The 24,203-nt window shown below is 39.6% G+C and overlaps 2 protein-coding genes across 2 annotated transcripts in view; both read right to left on the bottom strand.

The window, feature by feature from the left end:
• The window catches only part of LOC149797237 (procathepsin L-like), a 59,493-nt gene extending 43,236 nt beyond the window's left edge, over window positions 1-16,257 (bottom strand). Inside the window, exons 1-2 of the mRNA XM_089961936.1 lie at window positions 16,174-16,257; window positions 14,483-14,667 (exon numbers count right to left, since the gene is read on the bottom strand). Coding sequence (XP_089818062.1) covers window positions 14,483-14,645 — 163 coding nt within the window. The 5' untranslated portion in view covers window positions 14,646-14,667; window positions 16,174-16,257. The remainder of the gene's footprint in view (window positions 1-14,482; window positions 14,668-16,173) is intronic.
• A 3,438-nt stretch (window positions 16,258-19,695) lies between these two features.
• LOC149797235 (uncharacterized) overlaps window positions 19,696-24,203 on the bottom strand; it is a 66,458-nt gene continuing 61,950 nt past the window's right edge. Inside the window, exons 18-19 of the mRNA XM_089960734.1 lie at window positions 22,398-22,511; window positions 19,696-21,336 (exon numbers count right to left, since the gene is read on the bottom strand). Of these exons, the coding sequence (XP_089816860.1) occupies window positions 22,412-22,511 (100 nt within the window). The 3' untranslated portion in view covers window positions 19,696-21,336; window positions 22,398-22,411. The remainder of the gene's footprint in view (window positions 21,337-22,397; window positions 22,512-24,203) is intronic.

Here is a 24,203-nt window from a genome sequence, read left to right as displayed (position 1 = left end):
GTGTTGTTAACTTGCGTACTTTTTCTGGTGGAGTTTGAAACCCTTCTTCTTCTTCTTCTTTTTCTGTCTTGGTCACGGGTAGTGATGGTACTGGTACTGGTACTGGTGATGGTGCTGGACTTTTCATCAAGGTCTTAAAATCTTTCAGAGTGGGTAAAGCTGTTTCGTCTAAAGCTTTCTGGTGAAAGAGTTGCAGTCGTTGCAAGAGTTGACCGTACTTTTGCGATTTTTCTGTTTCGGACAAATCTTGGCGATCCATCAAGGACTACAATTCGTGTTGTAACTGGGACATCTCGCTCAAATTGGGATTGGGAGGTAAATGCGGGGTGCGTTGTTCTTGCCACCGATGGTATTCCATCCATCGTTTGTAAGGCACTAAAGCTAGTTTTCTTCCTTCCATGGGGTTGTCAGGGGTCGATTCTGAGATCTTGGGACTTCCGACGGCCTTTTTATCTTGCTCCCACCAGTCCTCCCAACATGGTTCCCAAGACTCCTTTCAGTATGGGACCTAACAAGAGGGGTAAACTGCCTCCACGTTGGACCAACATCTTCTTTTTTTGACGAATGGGAATTTTCTTTTGAACCATTTGGCGAAGAACGTGACGATGTTTGCCTAAGCATTGTTTCTGGTGTTTGGACAAAGGGATCGTGCCTTTCAAGACGTTCAAACAACATTCGCACACGGTATCGATGACCTCTTTGGAGGCCGTTTGAATGAGTTTTTTTCGTAGGGGTGGAGAAGCTTTGGACAGGACAGATAACATGTCCCCATGTTTGGCTAAACGTGGTGGCAGTCCTTTCCTTTTCTTTCCTTGGGGTTTTCTGGAGGGTGACATCTTTGCTTGTGGGTTCCGGGACATTCACTAACGTCGATGACTTACACACACCCTTTTATCTTTTTTGGGACTATCGCTTTGTCATAAAGGTGACAATGTTTTTCCCAAAATCGCCAAGGAATCCTCCCCTTTGTTGACGCCTCTTTTTCTTGGAACGACTGTGTCTTTTCTTAGGCTAATGTCGATCCTTGGCTAAGCGCTTTGTCTGATAACGCGTCTGCCTTTGTCTCTTTCTTTTTTGGCTTCTTGGAGGTGACATCTTTTACAAGTTCACTGATACCCCTACTTGGTCACAGGCCATTTTTATACTGGAACGCGTCGCCACTGATTGTCTTTACGTCGTATTAGTTTGAGAACAGGCATGACACGTCGTGAAGGGGTACGCAACGGACTAAATCGAGCCAGTTCTTGCTTGGACAAATCCAGTAAACTTTGTAACATGCCCGATCTTTCTTGGACTTTGGTTTTGGGAGAAGGTACTTTGTGAGCAGCAGCCACTGCCACTAAATTGAAGGGTCCTGCCACTGGGGAAGTTCTTTTGGGGGTCATCAACGGAGAAGTTCTTGGTGTGATCAACGTCTCCAAGTACTCTTCAGTTCCTGGTGTCATCAACGGAGAAGTGGACAAACGTGAGGATGCCGGAGACGCAGTCACTGCCGTGGCAGATCGTGGTTTGCGAGTGTAAGGTTGCGTCCTGGCCGAAGTGCCTCTCTTGCGACTAGTTTTCTTCTGTGGACTTTTCTTTTTCTGGGGACTTTTTCTCTGTTTCTTTTTCTGGGGGCTTCTTTTCTTTTCCCGGGGTGGTGGTGTCTGGTAAGAGGAGGGTCCTGCCACTGGAGAAGTTCTCCTTGGGGACCTGGTCTTTTTCTTCTTGGAGCTTCGTTGGACTTTTGTCTTTGGGATAACTTTGGGGGCATTAGGATCCCATCTTAAGAGAGAGCGAATGATGACCCCTCCTAGAGTACCGCTCCCTCCAGGTTTCAAAATGATTTGTTTTTTGGTTTGAGTGTCGATGCGGGGATCAGCCAGTTGGACCAAAGCGACTTTGTTTCGATCAAAAAAGCGTTTGGTTTGATGAGGAATCTGAATGATTCCTTGGAGTAATTGACGTGCCGTCACCGTGAACCATCGTAAGACTTCTTTGAGACTAGCTTCTAAGACACGAGCTCGTGTTTGTGGATTTTTTTCTCGACTGATGCCATACAAGGCACGAATCAATTTGACGGGAAGATGCGACTGAAGGGACGTCATGTTCGCACTGTGTGAGACAGACGAAAAAGGGTCTGAGGTTTTTATAGATTTTTTTATGGGGAGTGAAATGAAGTCGAGGACGGAGACGTGTACAGGACAGGCCCTCCGTCTTGGCACCAGTGGTGAAACAATTGGGTACGAAATCGCAAATCCTCGGGAGTCGTAGGTTTCAAATCGACGAGCAAATAGGCGTGTGGCGTTTGAGTGGCATCGTCGTACGCCTGAGTCAGCCAAGGCGTTCCTAACTGTTTGGCTAAGACTTGCACTTGCGATTTATCTCGAGGGCTTTTAAACAAGACCACGTAATGCGCATTGAGACTGATGGTGCGATGGGCTTTACTTTGTTGAAACAAATTTTGGGTGATTTAAACGACACTGGCATTACGGTGATGCCCTTTGCGCGTGAACCACAGTTTAATTTCTTCTTCGTCTTCTCCGAACATGTCGTCGAAAATGACCAAATGGGTTTGACGGGAGTCAGAGACGATGCCGTCGTCTTCTTTAGGAATGCCTTCCACAAACACGATGGAATCGCCTTGACTTTCTCGCAAGAGGTTGTACGCCGATTGCCACTCTTTGTAACACCACACGATCCGTTGAGGTGGTCGATCGATCAAATGATGTTTATGTTCGATCAAACGTTTGACGAATTCGGTTTTGCCTGAACCGCTAGGTCCAGCAATGAGCATGTTAAAGGGATGGCGAAGATACAAAGCCTCCCAACTGGCACGATCTAAGTGTTCGTCGATGACTTTGACAGTAGAGGAAGAGGGAGCAGAGACAGCAGAGGTAGCCATTGTGTGAGAAATGTCACTTGTGACACGAAAACAAACAAGACAAGAGTTTATATACTTTTTCAGAACACGCTTATTGAATGTTTTTTTTTTTCAAACATGAATACGAAAGACAAAAATACATAAAAGCCAAAGGCTTAAGTACAAGGATAAGAGGCACATGATAACCATGAACGTGGAATAAAAACAAGTGTCTGTACAACAACAACATGTTTTGGGTAATGTTCTAACCAGTTCTATAGTAGGGGGTAAGGTCACACAAGTGTCCTCCCGAAAGGGTCTTTCAGGCCTGTCCACGACAGTCCTGTCCTGGGTGACGGGTTCTTCTGGCACCGTCACTAACACGGGTTGAAAAGTAACTTTTTTCCTTGAACAACTCTCGTGCATACTGGGCCACTTCTTGGGTCCAAGCCTCAAAACCCCATTCTTTCCAGGCACGGACATCTGTCCAATGGGGATGTAAGTCACAAGCTACACACACATCGTCATACACGTCTTTGGTAGCTAAAAGTTGACGAATCTTTTTTTCCTGTTGAGGTCGAGAAGTATCCAGATAAAAACGCAAGGCTTTGAGCAAAAGGAGTTTTTCGTGACCATTTAAGGCCATTGAGGTGGTAAGTACTGATCGTAAAGAGTCCACAAAGAATCGGCTGGTAAACGAAATCCCAGAAAACAAGTCACTAAGACACACACCACTTGTCGTCCAAAATTGAATGGATACAGTTCTTGTAATAATCGATGGTAATGATCCACGGTTTGAATATGGTCATTGAGTTCCTTCCACGGAATCTGTTGGATTACATGCGATAAAAGTCGTGGCATGGCAGCCTGTTTTTATAGTCTCTTTGTTTCGGAAACAATACACGTACTTTCTAGCCAGACATCTTCGTTCTCCAGTAGGGAATCTAAATGTTGCATACTGTAACCGAAACGTCAGACTTCGTTTAGAAGTTTCCTCTTCCGCTAAGTAGATTCCACGTCAAATATGTCTGTAATCCTTTACCTTGTCTTCCTCAATGTGTTGTACTAGGTGAATCTCGAAGTAACCAAAATGATCAACACGTGGATCATCGGGAGCTTGGAAGTATTGAACAAGGTCTGACCACTGAAACAATTTCTGACGAATCAGTTCTCTTATACCATTCAGGTACCAGTGCTTAAAGATCTGGTGACGTAACGGATGCAATTGTTCTTTACGTTTCACTTGTATTTTGACCAGCTCTCGGTAAATGCGTTCTCTCAACTCCACAGGCAAAGCACGAATGTTCTCTTGTAAAGTATCCATGAGCAGATGATGGTAAGAAGTTACTTTAATGTCTCGGTCCCACTAAGGGTAAGTAATGACAATTCGGTGACCATCGAGCATGTTCAACGTAGGCCGAATCTTGCGGTTCCCAGTGTTGAAGTGACACACCGCAACTGAAGCACTTGACTTTATATCCTTCGCCCAAGTAGAAAAATCCGGCTCTGGCTAATTCTTCGGGGGTCGGTCCCCCCAGATACTTAGGCCATTTTCCTTTGAACGATTGAAGACGATTTTCAAAGTCGCAGTATTCCGACAAACGCACAGGGAACGAATATTCGTCTTTCACAGGTTCGTTTCGATGAGGGTTGGGTGACATGAACAGGAGTTTGCTCAGGGCTGGATGACATCCGTAGGGGGGTAAACGTGAAGGTTGACATTCCCCTTTAAACCCAGTAAAATGTCCAAGAGAACGAGCGGCATCACTTTCGCATCCCTCAGGTTTGACACGCACAGCATCACTTTCCATGATAGGGGTAGGGACACTAAAGTTCCCATGATGCTTTACGCCATCGCTCAGGTCACAAGGTACAGCATCGTATCCATCGCAAGGCTCACAATCGCATTCCACTTCCGAAGTCTCACACTTGAATTGTGCCTTTCTAAACAACTTGTTGTGTGTTTCTCTGAAAGTATTCATCTTGTTCGCTCGGTCTTGGTAGTCCCAATGAACTATCGATCTTGCCTAGGGTTCCTTTTTATATACAGACCAATACCGACGTGACCGTACGGCAACGTAAAGTGATTGGGAAGTCTCACTCGCTTCTGGTACACGATTTGATAGACTTTTTCTAGGGGCCGACTGACGATGTGGTGAGTGGGTAAACGTACAATCTTGTTCGGTTGATAAGTGGTCACTTTAAAGTTTCCATCCTCTCCCGATTGCAAGGCTTCTTTCAATACCCCAAAGTTGACCACTCGACTGGTACGATGATTCAGAATCAGTCCTTTCACTTTGCACGTCGTGTGCACTTCTCCTTGTTTGTCACGGTATTCGTAGCCGTAATTTTTGGGACCACCACTGACGAAACTTAGAATCTTGTCGTCGGGATGCTCGTCTGTCCAGGCTCCTAAACGGTCTCCTTCGATGTCAGGGTGATGTTGAATCGGGTGATGGATGTAAATGCAACTGTCCGTGTCAAAGTACAGGACGCGTTCTTCTAACAGTTCTAAAGCTTCGTACAATTTTAAGCGAGCATGAGCTGTCACGTAAGCCGCAATGATGACATTTCCAAAAGGGTCGTCTTGTACAAAGTCCAGATCTTCTTCGTAATTGACCAAGATTAAATCCTCGCGAACGACGTCCACGTGTTTCATGTATTTGGTTTTGTCGTGAATCATCTGGAAGTAGCGGGAAGGTTCTGTCAAATATTCCGTCTTGGGTAAACACGGTCGTTGTGCCATTTTACCCCACAAGCAATTTAACATCACTTTGGCAAACGATCGCCTGCCTTCGTTTTTCTCGATGTGGTCTAAAGAGATGCCTTCTTGTTCGTAGTATTTCTCTTTGAATTGTATTTGGTCTTCGGGAGTGTGACACCAGGAAGGATAGCCGCTGGCTTCTTGCTTCAGTTTCAAAAAGGCATCCACGTAGTCAGCGAAAATGCCATTCTGACTGGGATCACCCTTGTGGTATTGTTGTGTCTTGGGAAAGTGGCAAATTTTGTACACTTCTAACAGTTGGTATCCCATGTCCAGAGCTTTGAACAATTCTACGCTGACCCAGGTTCCCGTCAAGGCACGTTCTTCCTGGCTGTGCTGACAAGGTTGGTCTTGGTTGCACGTTTCGGCACAAGTACGGCACAAGGGAAACATCAGTTTGCCTTGACAATGGTGAGGTAAGACGGGATGGTATAGGTTCGTGGGAGGCAAAACTTTGCACTTGATCAAGCCTTCGTATTGTCGAATGTTTTTCAGGTCGATGTGTTCCGTCAGCAATTGCGGGTGCCCTACAGGAAAGCGACAATATTTGCACACGTAGGGATACAGCGAACACACGTCCAAGTATTTGATTTCTTCTCCTTTCTCTTCGTCGGCTTGGTACAGCAAACAGGTGGCATTGGTCCTTCCTCCGTACAAACTATCCCTCGGGTTAAGCGGGTCCATGAACTGGTAACTTTCCACGAGGCGTTTAAACTCGGGATCGGTTTTCATACGGTGATCGTACTCGTGTTCCCACACTTCCACCACTTGGTATCCTTCCTGTTCTAACTTTAGCCGTCGCTGACAAGTGTCCTGGTACAGGTCTTCCATGGTCCGTTGTAAAAACTGTTTTTTAGTGTCACGGTCAGGGTAGCAGACGGGACATCCGTGAAATAAGCAACTGTTAAACTCGTACACGATCTTGGGGTTTTCTAAGTCCCAGCCATCGACCGAATACGTTCCGATGGTCTTTTCGCCTCCTCCGTTGTGGGCATCCTGAATCCATTTATCTTCTTTGTCGCACAAGTAATGTAACCAACGTAGGGCTTTGACCGAGTATTGACGCTTGACATAGTGGGTCGTTTGAGGACTGATGACAGCCACGGTGTTTTCAGGCATGAATCGTTGGCGGTACACTAAGGAACACGCTTTGGCAATGGTGCAAGCTTCTTTCAAAGGATCGACCCCTCCGTGTTCCATGAACAGTTCTCGAAATTTTCCACAGCAACATCGTAAAATGTCCACGTCGGAACGACAATACTTTAACATTTCTTCCTGAAAGTCGAAAGGGTCCGAGGCGTGAGCCTGGTACCAAGCGTAGAAAGCTTCTCGTTGTTCGGTACGCATGTTGTCGGGGTCGTAATAGTGAGCCTCAGGTAAATGGGGTAGAACGGCGTGTTGATTGGCTTCCGTATTGAAAAAGTGTGGAAAGTACCATTTAGCCATTTCTGTCATTCCAAACGTTTTAGGCATTCGACTCAAAGGAATGGCCAAATAGCTCATCGGATCTTTAAACTGCACTTGTCCCACTTGCATGAAAATGATTTTGGCTCCGTTCAAAGTGACTTTAGGACGTTCGGTGCCTTGTTCCGTATAGTATCTCAAAAGAAACTGTCCATCGTATCCGGAGAAATTGTGAGCCATCACCGTGGTATGACGATGACAATCTCCGTAACGTTCGATGTCCTCTTGGCTCCACGTCTTGTCGATGGGATCTGAGACCCATTGGGCAAAATCGGCTAACGTGTTCGGTCCTCGAAAGATTTTTTCACGCCCTCCGGGAATTTTGCTGCAGTGAGGGCAATGACTGAAGATAGGTTCTTGAATGCACTTCTCGCACACTCGATGAGCCACGCAGAAATTAGGAATGTGAATGCCGGTCTCTTGCATGCATTCGAAATCGAAAAAGATGAAATTGCCTTTCTTCTTGTGACCGTCCTCTTTCTCTGGTGGGGGTTGGTATTTTTGCACGTAGCATTGGTGTTCCAAGTCCACGATGTGGTGACAAATGTGACATTTTTTCTTTCCTCGACATACGTGTGCCTTGGCCTTATTGGTAAGTATGCCTTGTCCACAGGTAGGGCACAATCTCAGCAGTTGACAAGCACATTTCTTCTGTGAACCTTGTGTTTTCAAATGTTGTTGGTAACAGGTAGGGCTGACAAACGTGCGCAGACAAGTCGAACAAGGCACTGGTTCTTCGCTCAGACAGGGTGGAGAGGCCAAACATCCTGGGCATTTCCATCCACAATGCTTGTGTTGCTCTCGATTGTTATAACCATAGTCACATTTCTCACAGTAATAACCGTATCCCAGGAATGCAGTGATACTGGTAATGGTATCGAAATGTTCATCGTAATAATAGACATGAATGTATTTTCCGTCCTTAAAGTCTTGGCCTCGAAACAACAGAGGCCCACGCACTTCTTGAGGGTGCACTTTCAAGGTGTAGCGTGGAGCTAGGACATCTTGCAATTTTTGCATCTCAGGAATGCCACAGGGTGTGTCTTTGGACAGACCAGCTTGTTGCAACAGGAGTTCTGCTTCGTTTCGTTGTTTGGCTCGGTCCGATTGTCGAATAGTTTTCCAGGCTCTTTTCCATTCTGTCGTGTCGTTCTTGTTGGCATAGGTTCGTCCCACCACAATAGCCCTGGCTAAACACATCTGGTCTTTAGGGTTGTGAATTCGGACGAGACTTGTTTTGGTGTTGCGAAGGTCGTCCACCAATAACATCTTTTTGCGTCCAGTCCCTTGAGGAGGAGAGACGTGGGCCATTTTCAGTGTGGCTTTACCATCGGTGATGTCAAACTGGTCATTAGATTGTTGTACGTGTTGAATCTTGTCCATGACTTTGGAAGGGGTTAGTTCTGCGGGTCTGCTAAACTCGATCCAAACAGGGGATTTCAAACCGACGTGATCTATGGATAGTGTCAAGCGATCGTCTTCTTTGGATTGACATTGTCGCTTGAGTGCGGTGAGCAAAGAATCCCACATCTCGGTGATAAACCCTTCTGCTTTCTCCAAGGGTACGTCGGCCTTGAAATCTTTAAACTTCACCGTGTAGGTGTAAGCCGTGGTTCTAAATTTTCTAGAGGAGCGCTTTTCTGTCTCTCGAATGGAATAGTACTTTTCAGGGTTGACTAAGGGTGGTGAACTTGGTTTAGAGGGTTCGGATTCTGGTTCACTCATGTCCTCTTCAAAATCACTGGCATGAATTTGTGCCAAGATTTCAGCCCTGGTTCGAGGCGATAGATCACGTTTCTGCCTCTTACTTTCTTCTTCTTCTTTCTTCTCAAATGAATAGGATCGTTTCATCTTGAGTGCAAAACGTCAAATGACTCAAGTTTAAACACCATAGACTAATTTATAGTCATGGCAGACCAACGTATATAAAAGGGTGTGTGTCTTGTCCTTTCACTATTCATTTCACTCTCAAGCCGTGCACAACGATGGAAGAGACTAACCAAATCGAACGTTTCGTCAGAGCTTTGCGAGGGGTCATTAGAAAATTCTCTTCAGACCAGCCCACGGACTACTCTCCTTCCTTTCGAGATAAAAGTCAAGATACTTGCTATATCTGTCAGAAGAAAGGGCATTGGTCTTCAGAGTGTTCAGACCGTCAAAAAAGAACAAAAACAGGGGCTAAAAAAGACAAAAGTCAAGATACCTGTTATTATTGTAAAGAAAAAGGACATTGGTCTCCAGATTGCCCAAAGAAGAAACAAGAGGAGTCAGAAGAAAAAAGGAATTCTTCAGAAGAAGAGAGGGATTTTTCAGAGGAAGAAAGCAGACAGGTGAAGAAAAAGAAACAGGAGAAGAAAAGAAGAAGGGAAGAAAGTGAGGAAGAAGAGGAAAAGAGTGTGACGGTGAAGAAATTCAAAAAGCAGAGAGACTAAATAAGGAGATAGAAGAAGTCAATGAACTTTTAATTAAAGTGTTGCGTTGTGAATTGTGAATTGGATTGTAACAATGGAGAAAAGAATAAATTAATGATATAAGGTAAGTGTCTTTGAGTTATGATTTTAAAATAAGAAGCTACACTCACGCACTCATACACAGACACGTACTATAAGGGTAAAATGGGTAGGGGTTTTTTTTGAGTTATTGGCAAATTGAAATTGTATTTCTTTTCGAGAAATGTGGGTGGCCCTGAAAAGGGCCTTTTTTGGTGTAGGGGTGAGTTTAAGCAATCAACTTTAACTGCCTTAAGCCTTTGCCACGGCCAAGGCCTACTTCTGAACTGCGTAATGTTGATGATGATAATTGAGTTGAAATCACTAAGGGTGGTACGGCAGGCTTAGTCACAGGGTTGACGTGTTTAGCTCGGGAAGGTCGTATTCTCTTCGGTCGTGATAAAGAAGTCTGATACATTTGTTTCAGACTTCTTAACTCCGCTAAAATGTCCAACAGTACCGTGACCGTTTGATTTTCACCCTCTTGTTTCTTTGCTGCTACTTCTTCTTGCTGTTGTTGCTGTTGTTTTTTTCTTACCTCTTCTTCTTGATGCTGCTGCTGCTGTAGGAGAAAAGCTTGTTCCGCTTCCTTTTGTCTTTGTATAAATTTCTCCAATTCTTCTTTCTGTCTCTGTCTAAAATTCTCCACTTGCGGTAATGAAGAAGGTAACGAAGGTTCCGGAACAAATTCTTGATAGGTAAGACAATCCACAAAATCTCAATGTACCTCTTCTGAAAGTAAGTCCGGGTTCCCTTGGGCAGTCTCCCCTGCTGGTGCACCCCAATGAATCGTTTTCTGAGTTTCCGTCATGTTGAATCACTGTCGCACAGATTGACTGCACACAAGCGCTAGCGAATCTATATAGACCACGTGATGTCACAAACTGTTCTCTTCGGATTGGATGCGAGCTGACTGAATTTTGTAACGCGTGTTCGGATTGGTGAATGAACTCAATCCGTTTCAATCCTACCTCTGCCTATAAATAAGCGCAGTTCACTACATTGATTCACCTGTTCTCGTCGCTTCAAGATGTGGACCACAGTTGAGTCATCCACCCTTGTGTCTTCCATGATGTTTAGGACGGACATACCCATGTATGTCCGATCCAAGTGGACCGTTGTCCACAGGACAAACACCAGTCTGTGGATACGTAGGATCTACGTTGAAAGACAAGGATGCCTGAAAAGAGTGCTGATTTACGGACCAACAGTGAGATGCAGCCTAAGAACAAGAAGAAGAAGACCAATGCGCTGCCCTTTATGTTAATGGATACATTAACATAAGCCCAAAGGCCCTTTTCAGGGCCAGCCATATTTCTCGAAAAGAGATAGCCTTTCCATTGCCTACCCCTTTTTTAAATTTAAATTTAAATTTAAATTTAAATTTAAATTTTTTTTTTAAAAAAAATCCCATATTCAATTCCCCTTGTCCCTAGACAAACCCAAACTCTATTCCCCCATGTTACATTCCCCCTTGTACGTAGAGTGACCCACGATTTTTCACCATGTTCAATTCCCTTTGAGGATAGAGTGACCCAAGACTTTTTCCCATGTTAAATTCCCCTTGAGGCTAGATTGTCCCACGATTTTTCTCCATGTTAAATTTCCATTGAGGCTAGATTGTCCCAGGGGGTCCTGTAATGATAATTCCCATTGAGGCTAGGGTATCCCCCCTAACTACTCACCATTTTCATTTTGGACAACATAGACATCATAATAAGTCTTCTGGTGAAAACTTCATGTTGTTATGACTTTTCATTCAGTAGGAATGGCAAAACAAGATTTTCAAGATGGATGCTATGGTGGCTATATTGGATGCCAAGCTAGTGCCATCTGTATTTAGGACAAACCGGATACCTAACGAATGCTTTGTTGTAAACACTTTGACAATATGAGCAAGATGGCTGCCAGGTAGGTCAGATCAGCGCTATTTTCATTTAGAACCATGTAAACACCATAAGAAGACTTCTGATGAAAACCCCATGTCAATAGAACTTTCTGTTTAGGATAAGTGGGACTAACAAGATTTTCAAGATGGATGACAGTGACTATATTTGAAGTCAGAATGGCAACATTTCCTTTCAAAGTAACCAGACATCGCAAGGAGTCTTTTGGTGAAACCCTATGTCAATACAACTTTCCATGCTGGAGGAGATCAAGCAAGAGGCTTTACAAAATGGCCATCATGGTGTCAATATTTGAAGTCATATTGGCGCAATCCTTATTTACAACAAACTAACCATAATAAATCTTCTGGAGAAACCCATGAAAATATGAAGAACAACAATAACAGGATCATGTGCCAGCAAACTTCAAACTTAGGATCTTTTTCAGACTTCAGTTTGTGAATGTGTAGAATTATAACAAACAGAATTTTAATATTTCAATTCTGAAGATTGCCTAACAATGCTGACATGTCAAGCACTGAAAAAGTAAAACTGGTTAATGCTAATAAACATTATAGCATGCAATTTTTCTGATGCTCAAGTTCACTTTTGATGGAGTTAGATATACATGTATGTAACTAATGGACAAAATTTGTATACAAAAACGGATAAAACGTCTGACAGTACATTTCAGAATACTGACAAAGCAATTCAACTTTCTGTTGGTAAACAAAACCAACAACCTATACATGAGCAACCAATGATTTGTTACGCCTTTGTGATCCATATCCAATATGAAGTTCGGACTATCACTGGTTGTGATCTCTCTATCAATTTAAAAACATTTTCATGATTTTGGTACGGTCTGCACTGCCATAAATATATGTGAATGAATTTCACCACAGTGAATGGAATCGCCAAATAATGTCTTAATTGCAAGTCAAAATGGTAACCTGAAAAGAACATGATGTCTTAGAGCTGTGCATTGTTGTCATTCCAACTGGATGGGTTCAGCTGTTTCAATGTCTACACGTGCAGTGGCCTTTTTGTGTAGTATGCAGATTTACCCTACACTACATGTAGCGAGCATTGGTGGTATAGATTACAGACCCTTTAAAAGCAAATCAATTAAAGGATATTTCCTCTCACCAACTCTCTCACTTGGAGTCGGTTAAGTGATTAAGTGATTACTTCCCAATTTGATCATGAGACATTGTGTGACAATGGTACAATTAAATCACTCACAGAAAATTGTTTCCCTCACTGATCTGTCACTGATACATGATGGATAGTCAATTATATTCTCCCTCTGAGAATGGACACAATAAACTGCCACACTGCAAATATCATAGCGATATGATTGAAAAATTGTTAAAGCTATGATAAAATCCCAAATCACACACACACACATGTTAAACATGTAATCACTGTTTTACACTGTAACGTAATGTACAAGTATGCATTAAATTACACTACAAACTATCAGTTAAACACATGCATTGAATGCGATCCCAACTCTTTACATATAACCTGAAGGATGTCAACCGAACATTTTCTTCAGTTAACTGACCTTTCTTGATAATGTATTTATTGTTTGACACGGCCACACACTGTGGTCCCTGACCTCTGTAAGTTATAACATGTTTTCACATATTAACATAATATGCACCATGTCTGGTGAATTTTAGCTTGACAACCTCCTAGCATCTATGCAAGAGAGTCAAGTTACAGGCAGACAGTGATCAAAGAAAAAAAAATGACAAAGGAGCAGGGCAGGTGACATTTACGAAATGCACAAGTGCTGACTCAGATTCCACAACCACTGACTTCAGGTAAAGTATCCCCAAAATTTCCACTTTTTGAATATTATTTGTCACACATTGTAGCAATTACTACACTTCAAATATAAATTTCGTAGGGTTCTAAGGTAATGCAAGTGTCATTGGTCTCCTCACTACATTCAATAGATATGGACTAATACTAGAGATCAAATTTCAATGGATCCTCCAAGTCACTCTTGTCAAAACTGTGATGCAGTCTGAGAATAAAGTATTCTCATCTTTTTAGAAAAAAGAATACACATCACATTTGGGCCTGATCTATTGACTGGGTAAGTGGGGGATAATATTTTCAACTTTAATGAGGCTTTACAGGTAATACAGCAGTCACAAATGCATCTGTACAGTACAGGTGTCAATACTTTATCAACACATATAAACTTTGCAAACATGCGTGTGCTTATTATTGTTTTGCAGTCATTGTCAGGGCTATAATCAACATGAGAAACATAGGTCAATGAATGGTTAGTATTTTAACAAGATAATAATAAAGAGAACAAATCTGACCGTTCAATTCAGCGTGGTGCTCCTATTCCACTATGAGATCTTGCCTATGCAAATTAACCAAATGCGATCATCCACTGCAGTCTCCAAACACATCTCACCAGCTATTGTCAGCCAGTTCAGTAATATGTAAAACTGTGCTTTATATCTGACCTCTATGCCTTTTCATTGTTGCTATTTAAACTGCCCAAATGATAGTTTTACATCAGCTCCAATCACGACTATTTACCATTTATGCATGCTAATGTAATAGGCATACACTCAAGAGGTGGGGTTTATTTTTCTTTCTATATTCAAATATTACTGAAAACTGTTTCTTAAACATGATCCTGTCAGGAGGTTTGAGAATACAAAATTAATTTTATATCATGATACGCCATGTTACAATCTGATTAAAATCGTATCTGCACTTCATGTAGGACAATGAAGATCTAATTTCAATAAGATTGCACAAGGTTAGGACAGGTATGTCAACATCTTGAAAATACATTCTGGATTTCAGTGTGATCAAAGTTTTCACAGTCAAATAACTTTTTATACTCTGACAAGCCTGACAGGCACCACACTTAGAATACAGGAGGGTCCCAATATGAAATTAGAGGGGGACCAGGCATTGGGCTACTGATGTTACAGTAATGGACATACAAAGGTTATCAAATATTCCCTAGCCAAAACTTAAAGCAAATTTGACTTACTGTATTTTGTCTTGAACAGCTCCCATGACTCTACAATTATCTGTACATGGATTTCATTGGCTGGATCAGTTTCTAAAAACAAATGTACATAACTGAGATCTCCTGGTGCTGCTGCCACCAAATATGCTGCCACAACAAATGTCAGAATACTTGCATACATCATTATGGTTTTCAATTCCAAGACTCTGAAAATACAAAAACATAATATTTTAAGTTTTTTGCCTTCTGTACATGAGAATAGCAAATGAACTATACCTTTTACCAAAAGATTTTTACCATCTTGACAAAAAACAACAAGTTATGCTGACTTTCCATGTACTCGGTACCACACAGAACAAAATTAACAATTAATTTAGCAGTCATTGTTCAAACACTTGTCCAAATTTTCATGTCAAACTGTATCCAAAAGTGACATTTCAAAAAATGCACGATTGTTGCATCAGAAACTAAAATAAATTTTGTATACAGTGCAATGCATAAAGTCTATTTGCAGTACCAGGGTTCTCAACAGAGTATAAAATCTAAAGTTCATGACTCCCTCCTTCAAACAAATAAAGAGTCCCAGCTCTGAAAATACGAGACACAATGATAATGTATTTATTTCCCTTGCAATAATTCAGAAAATTATGAGTGTATTGTTCGACCACTAACACAGAAGTCATCAGACTGCTAATTCTCATTAACTGTACCAAATTTTGTACTACTGTATAGAATGAAAAACTAGGCAACTGAGAACAGTGATAATTATCTTGTGATGCAACAACTAGAAGGAATCCACTAAGAGATTTCACTTTAGTTTGAAAAAATATCTGATTTTCATGAAGATTTATGACAATTAACATGGGAATTTGTATATCATTGACAACTGGTACTATTTTTCTTAAAATGGTCAATGATAAAATGCAAGTGTTCCAAACACCACGGATAGGTTAAGCTTACTCAAGTTAGGTGTTTAATGTCTTTTGGATATGTCTTTTGCTCAAATTAATATGTGCCAGCAATCAATTAACAGGTGTCTTAACTTCCTTGTCTTCTAAGATCTAACCTATTCATCTTTACCTTCATCCTTTACAATCACTAGACCGTTGTTTGAAAGTCAACACACTACATGACTGATACTTGCTCTCTATAAATGGGTCAAATGCAAGAGAAGTGTTCCAATCCCATAACTTCTATGACTTGGCAGTTGGATTTTTCATGCATCCAAAATCAAAATCTGGCATACCTTTATGCAGATTTCTGTGTCTCAGAGAACCTCATGTACTCACATATTTGTAACAAAAGCTGCATATGAAATAATATATATCATTAACTCTCACAACTATCATAATGATGTTTATACAACTACTGTATACACCGTCAAAGGCAACTTCTCATCAAATCCGAGTGCAGACTAAAGCTTTATCTACAAATCAGTTTCTAGACAATTTACAATACGGAAGCCAATGTCATAAATAAGTGTTACATCCAACAAGGTTTCCCAACATTTTCGTCCTTATTACAAGTTGTCCACCTTACTCAATTCTGATACAGCAGACTGGGTGCAATTTATTTCCATATAACGCAGCTAGTTTCTTGTTGTTACTGTGTAAATAAGATGAACATTTTGGGGATGAAAAAAAGTATGCAACACATGACACCAATGGGTTCTTTGACCTACTAAATTCTCAATGCCAATAAAATATATCCACCTGAGGTCAAAGAAAACCAATATTACTAGCTTGAAGAATAAGAACAATGCATAAAAACAAATGACGAATCCCAAAAGAATGAAAAGCAAAGTTCCCACTGAATCAAGTAACAACAGAAAGCATTTAAATAGCTTTTACTTAACAGTGGATGACACTATTACCACGTGACCAGCCTAGCCAATGAATCCTGCTCACGATTCCCACTCCCTAGCCTACTAAAAGTGCACATCAGTACCTACTGTCACAATAACGGTATACGGTCTTGTGACTTCACTTTATAGGCACCTCACATGATGAACAAATTAAGAACATCACATGAGTGTCACACAGTATGTATTAAACGATCTTTTTTTAAATTATTCCAATACATTTAAACTCTCAACAAGCAAAGTTGAATTGCCCTCTTATCCGTCATCATTTGTTCTTTGGCAGTCAGTCAGTGCTCGAACACACGTTTGTTATCGCTACTCGTATTAAACTACTTCGAGGATTGTCACGAAACGTTCACAACTCAACTTTCATCCCAAAATGAAACTGGTTCTGAAAGAAATGCGTGCATTAAGACATCCAATATGGCCACCACACGGGCCCCCTTGGCAACCTTGTGATCGCTACTCCTTCTAAATGGATGATCAAAAAAACATGGAATTCTGACACAAATTGAAGCCATCTTTATAATTATTGTTATCATTACTCCTCAAGGACGGAACTGCGATATGGGGTTTCCCTATAAGGACTTTTATGATGTCCATTTAGTCCTAAATAAAAATGGTGCCGATTGGACAGCCATTGTGGTCACCTGCCTAGCCATCTTGAAAATCCTGCTACAGCTACTCCTCCTAAACGGAAAGTCATTATACTGTGATAATATGACATTTACACCGAAAGACTTCTTGGGATTTTTGTTGGTCAAAATATTAAAAATGGTGCCGATATGGTTCTAGTATGGCCTCCATATTTCCACTAAACTTCTTATGACGTCTTGTAGAATCTGTAAAATGGGTTCTAAACAGAAATCCAATATGGCCAGTGAAGCAGCCATTTTAATAATCTTGTTAGCACCACTCCCCTTAAATAGTGTGATTTTGATTTTTAAAGTAGCTTTAACGATTTTTAAGTCATATCGCTACGATTTCTGCAATGTGGCAGTTTATAGTGATGCATAGCACTAGGGCATCATGTCGCATGATGTCCCACCCAGTCACATTATCCTGACACCAGGCCGACCAGTCCTAACACTAACCTCTTAATGCTGAGCGCCAAGCGAGGCAGCTGTTAGTACCACTTTTGTAAGTCTTTGGTATGACTCGGCCGGGGATCGAACCCACGACCTTTCGCATCCGAGGTGGACGCTCTAACCACTAGGTCACCGGAGCGTCCCCCCCCCCCAATAGAAGGGCGTATCGACAATGTGTTTTCTCAAATAGGCATCTCACGGGAATCGAACCCACGATCTCCCGCATCCGAGGAGGACGCTCTAACCATTAGGCTACCGGAGCGGTCCCCCTCCCCCCCAAAAGAAAAAAGGAAGGGCGTATCGACATGGTGTTTTCTCAGAACGGTGTCTCACTGAGTCTAGTTGGCGCAATTTGAAAATGTTGATCAGTTAAAATGAATAAATATTCTTATATTGGATTCCTGGAATTTCTTTTCGGTCAGTAATGTGTTGATCCCTTCTACAGAGATTTGTTCCACAATATTGATCACAACCATAAATATATTCGACTGAAATATTTATACTAATAATAAATGCAGAGTTTTACTGTACGGGGGATGCGACAATTGACAGGCGGGTAGAAAATCAACAATTAAAGCTTAGAAAACCGAATAGCATTGTTTGCCAAGTTAATATAGAGTGACAATTGTAGTAGACGTTTGCATATTTTATGCCTACCCCAATAGCCCATTTCATACCGAATTTAACCGAGTTGCTCCGAAATTATCCAAATAACCTCCCGAGCTACTTTATACTCCAGCCAATCAAACGTTCGTGGGTACATGTACATAACAAAATGGCGTCCATTGGTGTTTAGAAATATTTCAGAAATAAAATTAATTAAATGATTGAAATTTATAGGTAAATTATCCACAGACTTTCAAAAACAAATCTGATAAACTCGTATGAAACGCATTTTATTATAGTGACGTTTCGGATGCACAGAAATAGTTTGAACAACTTGCTCTTTGATTGTCAGGATTAAATTTACTTCGACACCGTTTCCTTACTTACATGTACATGTCCACTGTACATGTCCAGATGTAAACAGATCAAAGCTACTCTCTCGTATGGGTTTCAAATCCGTCCTAGTTTCCAGAAAATAAGACAGGATGGTTCCAATATTAAATTTCGTCCATATCTGCGGCAGCATCGCTGTTGAATATGCATTTCTCAACTTGATAAACGATGTTGAAGTAGTTACAGAAATTGATGCTGATGCTAAAGCATTAGCCATATTTTGACAACCACCTCTAGAGTAGCTATTACGGTCAGCTGACCACCCGCCACGTGATCAAAGTTCAGAGCAAATTGAAGTCTGCATGAAATGGGCTATGGTCCTCTTTGAAGGCAATAGTAAGAATTGGATGACTCTGGAGATTCCTAACGAAAAGCTCTGAATGACCTTCACCTTTTTTATAGGCACTTGGTCTTAAACTTAACATGCTGTGCAGAAACCATTATTTTTGTATCAGTCTCTCCTAGACTTTGACAAATGACCTTTCGACTCCCATTTTATTTCTTGCTCCATGTGCAACCCATTATTCAATGAGTCACAGGAACTCTTGACATTTGACTTTAAAATCGCATGGCCTTTTCCTTCAAATGCAAGCCATCCACAAGCTTTGGTCACAGCACAAAGTCTAAACCAATTTACTGAACATAAACAATTTTTCTTCTTTAACTTTCAGAAATCACGACCTCTCAATTTGTATTAGGCTTCATAAGTGCAAGCCTTCCACAATCTTTGGTGAAAGTGCAAGATAAAAAACTGAATGAGCAAAACTCATTTTTAGATAGGTGACCTCAAAGTGTGAACCATCTACAGTCCCGGTCTTAAATAATGATGTAAAACCAAAGTTGTCATGCAGAAATTATGCGACCGTAACCAAAAACCATAAGACCCAGATATCAAGGCACTTATTCCTGCCGCAAAGTCAAGACAATATATTTACAAAGTTTGGTAATGGTAGATGGAGAACTAGATTTATCATGCGGTAATGAAATAGTTAAGAGAGACATATAGATGTTTGTCACAATCTACATTTCACTGTATGTCAGTGATATGAAAAGTAACCAGTTTCTTCAAAGCCAGGTCATAGTCATCAGAACCTAACAAGGTATTGGGCCATTCTCAAGGTATCTGCTTACAGAATCACACATTATTTCCATCATGGTAATCTCTAAGTTTTGTTTACAAACTCCAACATCTTGCACCTTCTTAAAGTCCATCATATGGTCAATTGTTACAGGAACACATAAATACAACTGGGTGATGGATAGAGAGAAAGAAAACAAAAGTAATGTGAAATTAAGTAAAAATTTTAATTTGGTTCATCACAGCTCAAAACTCATAAAATATAATTTATCCTTAATTGTGAACTAAAACAGCTTTAAATAATTTTACATTGGGAATCTCACACATACAAACACGCATTACATATCCAGTTTTTTTACATCTACACAGGAGATTCACAAAATTCAGAGCTATATAATTCTACATATACAAAATGTTTCTAAAGGAGAAAATAACTGCACTTAAAAAGATAACTTTGCTACAACCAGCAGACTAGAATATGGAGTATTTCATCTGTTTATATAAAAAAGACATACTTTATGAACTCTATATAATATGACAAAATGACAGATACACTACTTCTAATTGTTTATGTGGCAGCATTTACTACAGTCCACAAATCAGTGCCAATTCCTGCTATCTTTTCGGGTCTTGAAAATCTTTTCTCATAAAGTTTACTTCTCCATGGACAAAGAAATATTAGACTATTACCTTCGTTCATACGCATCTTAACAATAAACATGTTCTGTTAAGATTACCATATTAATTTTCACCTCAAGTAAAACACAACACATAAAATCTATTGCATGTTTTAGTCCTATGATTATGAACTATGAGATATGTTGCCCAAATGGTACTTCTATATCTTATCTTTACCAATGGATATGCCATATCAATATAATTTCTTCCTCATGTAAAAATTAAAATGTCCCAGTCGATGGGCAATGGGAATTCTTGATGGCTGGCAATTTATTTGCAAATCAAGGCTTGTAATGACACAAATTAATTACTGGAATAATATGGAAGCATCACTTGGTGTTCTATATATAAAAAAAAACTTTTAATAAGGAAACAATTCAAAGACGAACACAACACATATCCATGGATGTACTTATTCAGATGATGAGTCCTATATAAAAGGAGATCAACTGTGCGAGTCCACAGGTATGAAGAAACATTTAATTTAGAGAATTCATGTTAAATTACCATCCCTGAAACCTAAACTGAATGTTCTGCAAAATACACAAAACAGAAAATTTACATCAAATATTCAGTTATATGCATACAAAGGTATAACATTATTTAAATTAAAATATTAAAGGTTTTGAAAATATTAGCAAAGAAGCTGAGAGTATAATTCTTTATTATGTGGCATCACAAAGTTTAAGATATAAACACAACTCTCTTGTAGAAATGCAGAAATTTCAAAAAATGGTGCCATATTATCAGTTTATCGATGAAATAAACCAATATGCAATATTCTGATAATGGTGAAATTTTTTAATATCTTAAGATCATCCAAAACTAGTAAAGATTGGTAATATTCACATCGAAAATGGTCCTAATTGTAAGATCTATTAATTATAAATGAAATTTTAGAAACAAGATCTTTAATGCAATAATTCTCATCCTTAATGATGTTCTTTGTTGTCTGAATATGAAGATCATTTATTTTTCAGAACGTCTCAGCAGCTTCAACAGTTTTTCATCCAAAAAATGCACCAAACAAATACAGGATCTACACTTGAACATAGGGGCTTGCTTCCGGAACAAACGATGTTTAAGGAACTTCATCTTAGCTTTCGGTAGTAGCTCTTGGAATTAGGCCATAGTATAAATCTTCAAGTGATACACGTGACACTGTTCTCATCTGAAAAATATCAAAACAGAGATGTCTTAATACAAATCCTTCAGTAATTCTTAATGGGAAAGTCCATGAGAATGTTTACTCCATCTGATAGATATTAACTTCTAAAATAGTGAACATGTAAATTAAGTTCCCAAAAGTTTGCGCTTATTAAATATTTTACCTCCAACTTTTGAAAATCTAGCTTATCAATACCATGCTGGCAATTGCACAAATTGTCATGGTAACATGTATGAATGATATGAAAGCATCCAAGTATCTCAGGCTGGTTCGTTGGTCAGTTTGTGTTAAAAAATAGTGAATAAATAAAACAACAAATTTAACCACATAAATTTTCAAGGTTTGTTTGTTATTAATCCAAGTTTTATTTACCAAAACGGACCTAGTTTGTGAGTGAAAGTACAAAGATGACATGATTGCTGGAACAATCACTTCAAAACATATAAATCGTACCAAAATTTAAAAGCATAAGCACAGCACCTATTTAGCATCAGCATCAGGAATGTCAACTAGCATCTAAACAGTTTGTAATGTTCAGCATGTAAGTACTGTAATCCCATCCATTAAATGTGTAGCAAAGTGAACAATACTTAGTCATGTCATTGGTAGTATCCAATGAAAGTCAAAGTGACAGTGATAATTTCTTACCTTCAAGCAATTTACTTTATAGAACATATTTTCCATTCTAGAATTGAAACAACAGGTCTCCTAAATATGATATATGTAAATTATTAAATGCAACATTATCTTTTTCTTTCAAGATTCCATTGCTAGTGAAAAGCATCATGCCCCCACCCCCAAATCGATGGGTTCTATCAAAATAGCTTGTTATACACAGGTTGCCAACTAACAGGTAAAAAATAATTTGTTGATGATAAACTTTTTAAAATAAAAGATACATGTATCTGTACGTTTGTAAATACTGGAGAGCAGACATTTGTTTATCTTAAAGTTCTAAATGGGATCTATGGTGTGATTGCTACATTCAAACCCACCATGTAGTGATTTATGCTATAATGAAGGAGAAATGTTGTACATCACTCCCACTATGAATTAACACTCACCTCTCATCTTTCCTCTACACTAATGGATAGCTGGATGATGTTGCTATACCACACATATTTTGCTTATTTCTGGCCATCTTGATGTAGCCATGGTCTCCCCAGCTTTCACCCCAGCTGTAAAGAAAATACACAAATTGATGAATTTGCTTCCCTGCTTATTATATATAGTGAAGCCATGAAAATTCACAACCGTGAGATCTATGATCTTGAAGAAAGTGCTATAGAGTTACAGTGCAGACATCAAAAGAAAACATGTTTTAATTGTTGTATCTTAAACATCATAGGAGAAAAAGTGCAGAAAAGGTTGGGTTTAAAAAAATAAATTAACTGACCTTGAAGATAAAACTTTTACTCTTTTACTGTGATGAAGGAGATGCCAACAAAATGAAATGCATAAACACACTATGGTTAATCCCTGTACCTCAAACAACTTTAATCATATAAAGGAGAAACAAAAGAAACCTTAATATATTGGGGTGTGGCCTTGACCCTTGACCCTGAACAAGCAATGCAAACATATCCTAGTGACAATAAACAAATATACCATGCTTTGTCCATTTATCTTAACAAAGCTGTTAAGTCTGAAAGCACAAGTGCAAATTTGACTTGCACAATGTGACCTTAACCCCGAAAACATGATGCACAATGTGGTACACGACATATCTTCTAGTCCTAAATTTCTGACCTGTGACCTTTAAGACAGCACCAAAATGTGGTATGTGACACCTAGCAATGATGCACATTTATACCAAGTTTCATCCACTGATCGCAAACTGCTGTAAAGTTATGGAGTAGCATACTGAGTTGTTTCCTTGACCATGAAGATAAACTAACCCTTCTAAATATACCAAGACTGATCTCTTAGTTTTAAAAAATTATAGTTACGCAGCAGAAAGGAAAGTGAGACAAGTTATGATACTAGTGTGCTTCACGTTTCTTTGAAAAAGCAGGGAACAAAATGAGAAAAATTACAGTGGTTACGTTACTGTACAAGTCTTTTTTTCTTCAAATATTTGAATGAAAGGTTAGGTGAATAAATAATTTCTGACAATTTCTTGTGACATTATTACAAAATCATCAAGATATGCCAAATATAAATATACAATTTTCAGAAATGAGGAAAACTCTTGTCTGAGACTCTTTTTCATGATACAAATACATACCATGTTTTATGAAGATATCTCAAATGGTTCACAAGATATAGCTGAACAAGTGTATGATGGATTGACTGACCCAGTTTGTAATAAAAATGGGAATAACATTTTTACAACGTCCGGTCATGATAGAAAATTATGCAGAGTCTCAAAAAGATATGTTGATGATTCAGGAGAAATTAATTAATCAAAAGCATGACAGACAAATGGAAAAGCCACCCATTCATGTATACTCCCCAAAACGTTGTTGGAGGGTGGGATGGGTATGAATAAAGTCCAATCAACGTAGTGTATTGGTATTTTAATTCCCAAACCCTGAATTTGACCAAAACAATAAAAAATAAACTTTAGTTTTCCCCACAAGATATATGCATCTTCCTTTTCTTTTCATCCTGCCACCATTTTTACATACTAACAGTCGTTTTCTTGCAATGAATATTCTGATTTATACATGAGATACATGTATCACACTGATGCTACATATAAAACTGCTGCTAAAAAAAATTCCTAAATAATTTTTATTTGTAAGGCTTTTGGCAAAATGAAGAATTTTCGCAAAAACTTCATAATTCTGCAAAATCTGAAATTGTTGCCTTCTCTGCATTTCAGATAAAGAGTTTAGTGATTCCAATCTAATATTTTAAGTACTGTA

The sequence above is a fragment of the Sinohyriopsis cumingii genome, chromosome 6, assembly GCF_028554795.1.
Source record: "Sinohyriopsis cumingii isolate HCF-2022 chromosome 6, ASM2855479v2, whole genome shotgun sequence".
NCBI classification, from domain to species: domain Eukaryota; kingdom Metazoa; phylum Mollusca; class Bivalvia; order Unionida; family Unionidae; genus Sinohyriopsis; species Sinohyriopsis cumingii.
The sequence above is the reverse complement of the archived record's forward strand: the minus strand, read 5'-3'. Positions and strand labels throughout refer to the sequence as shown.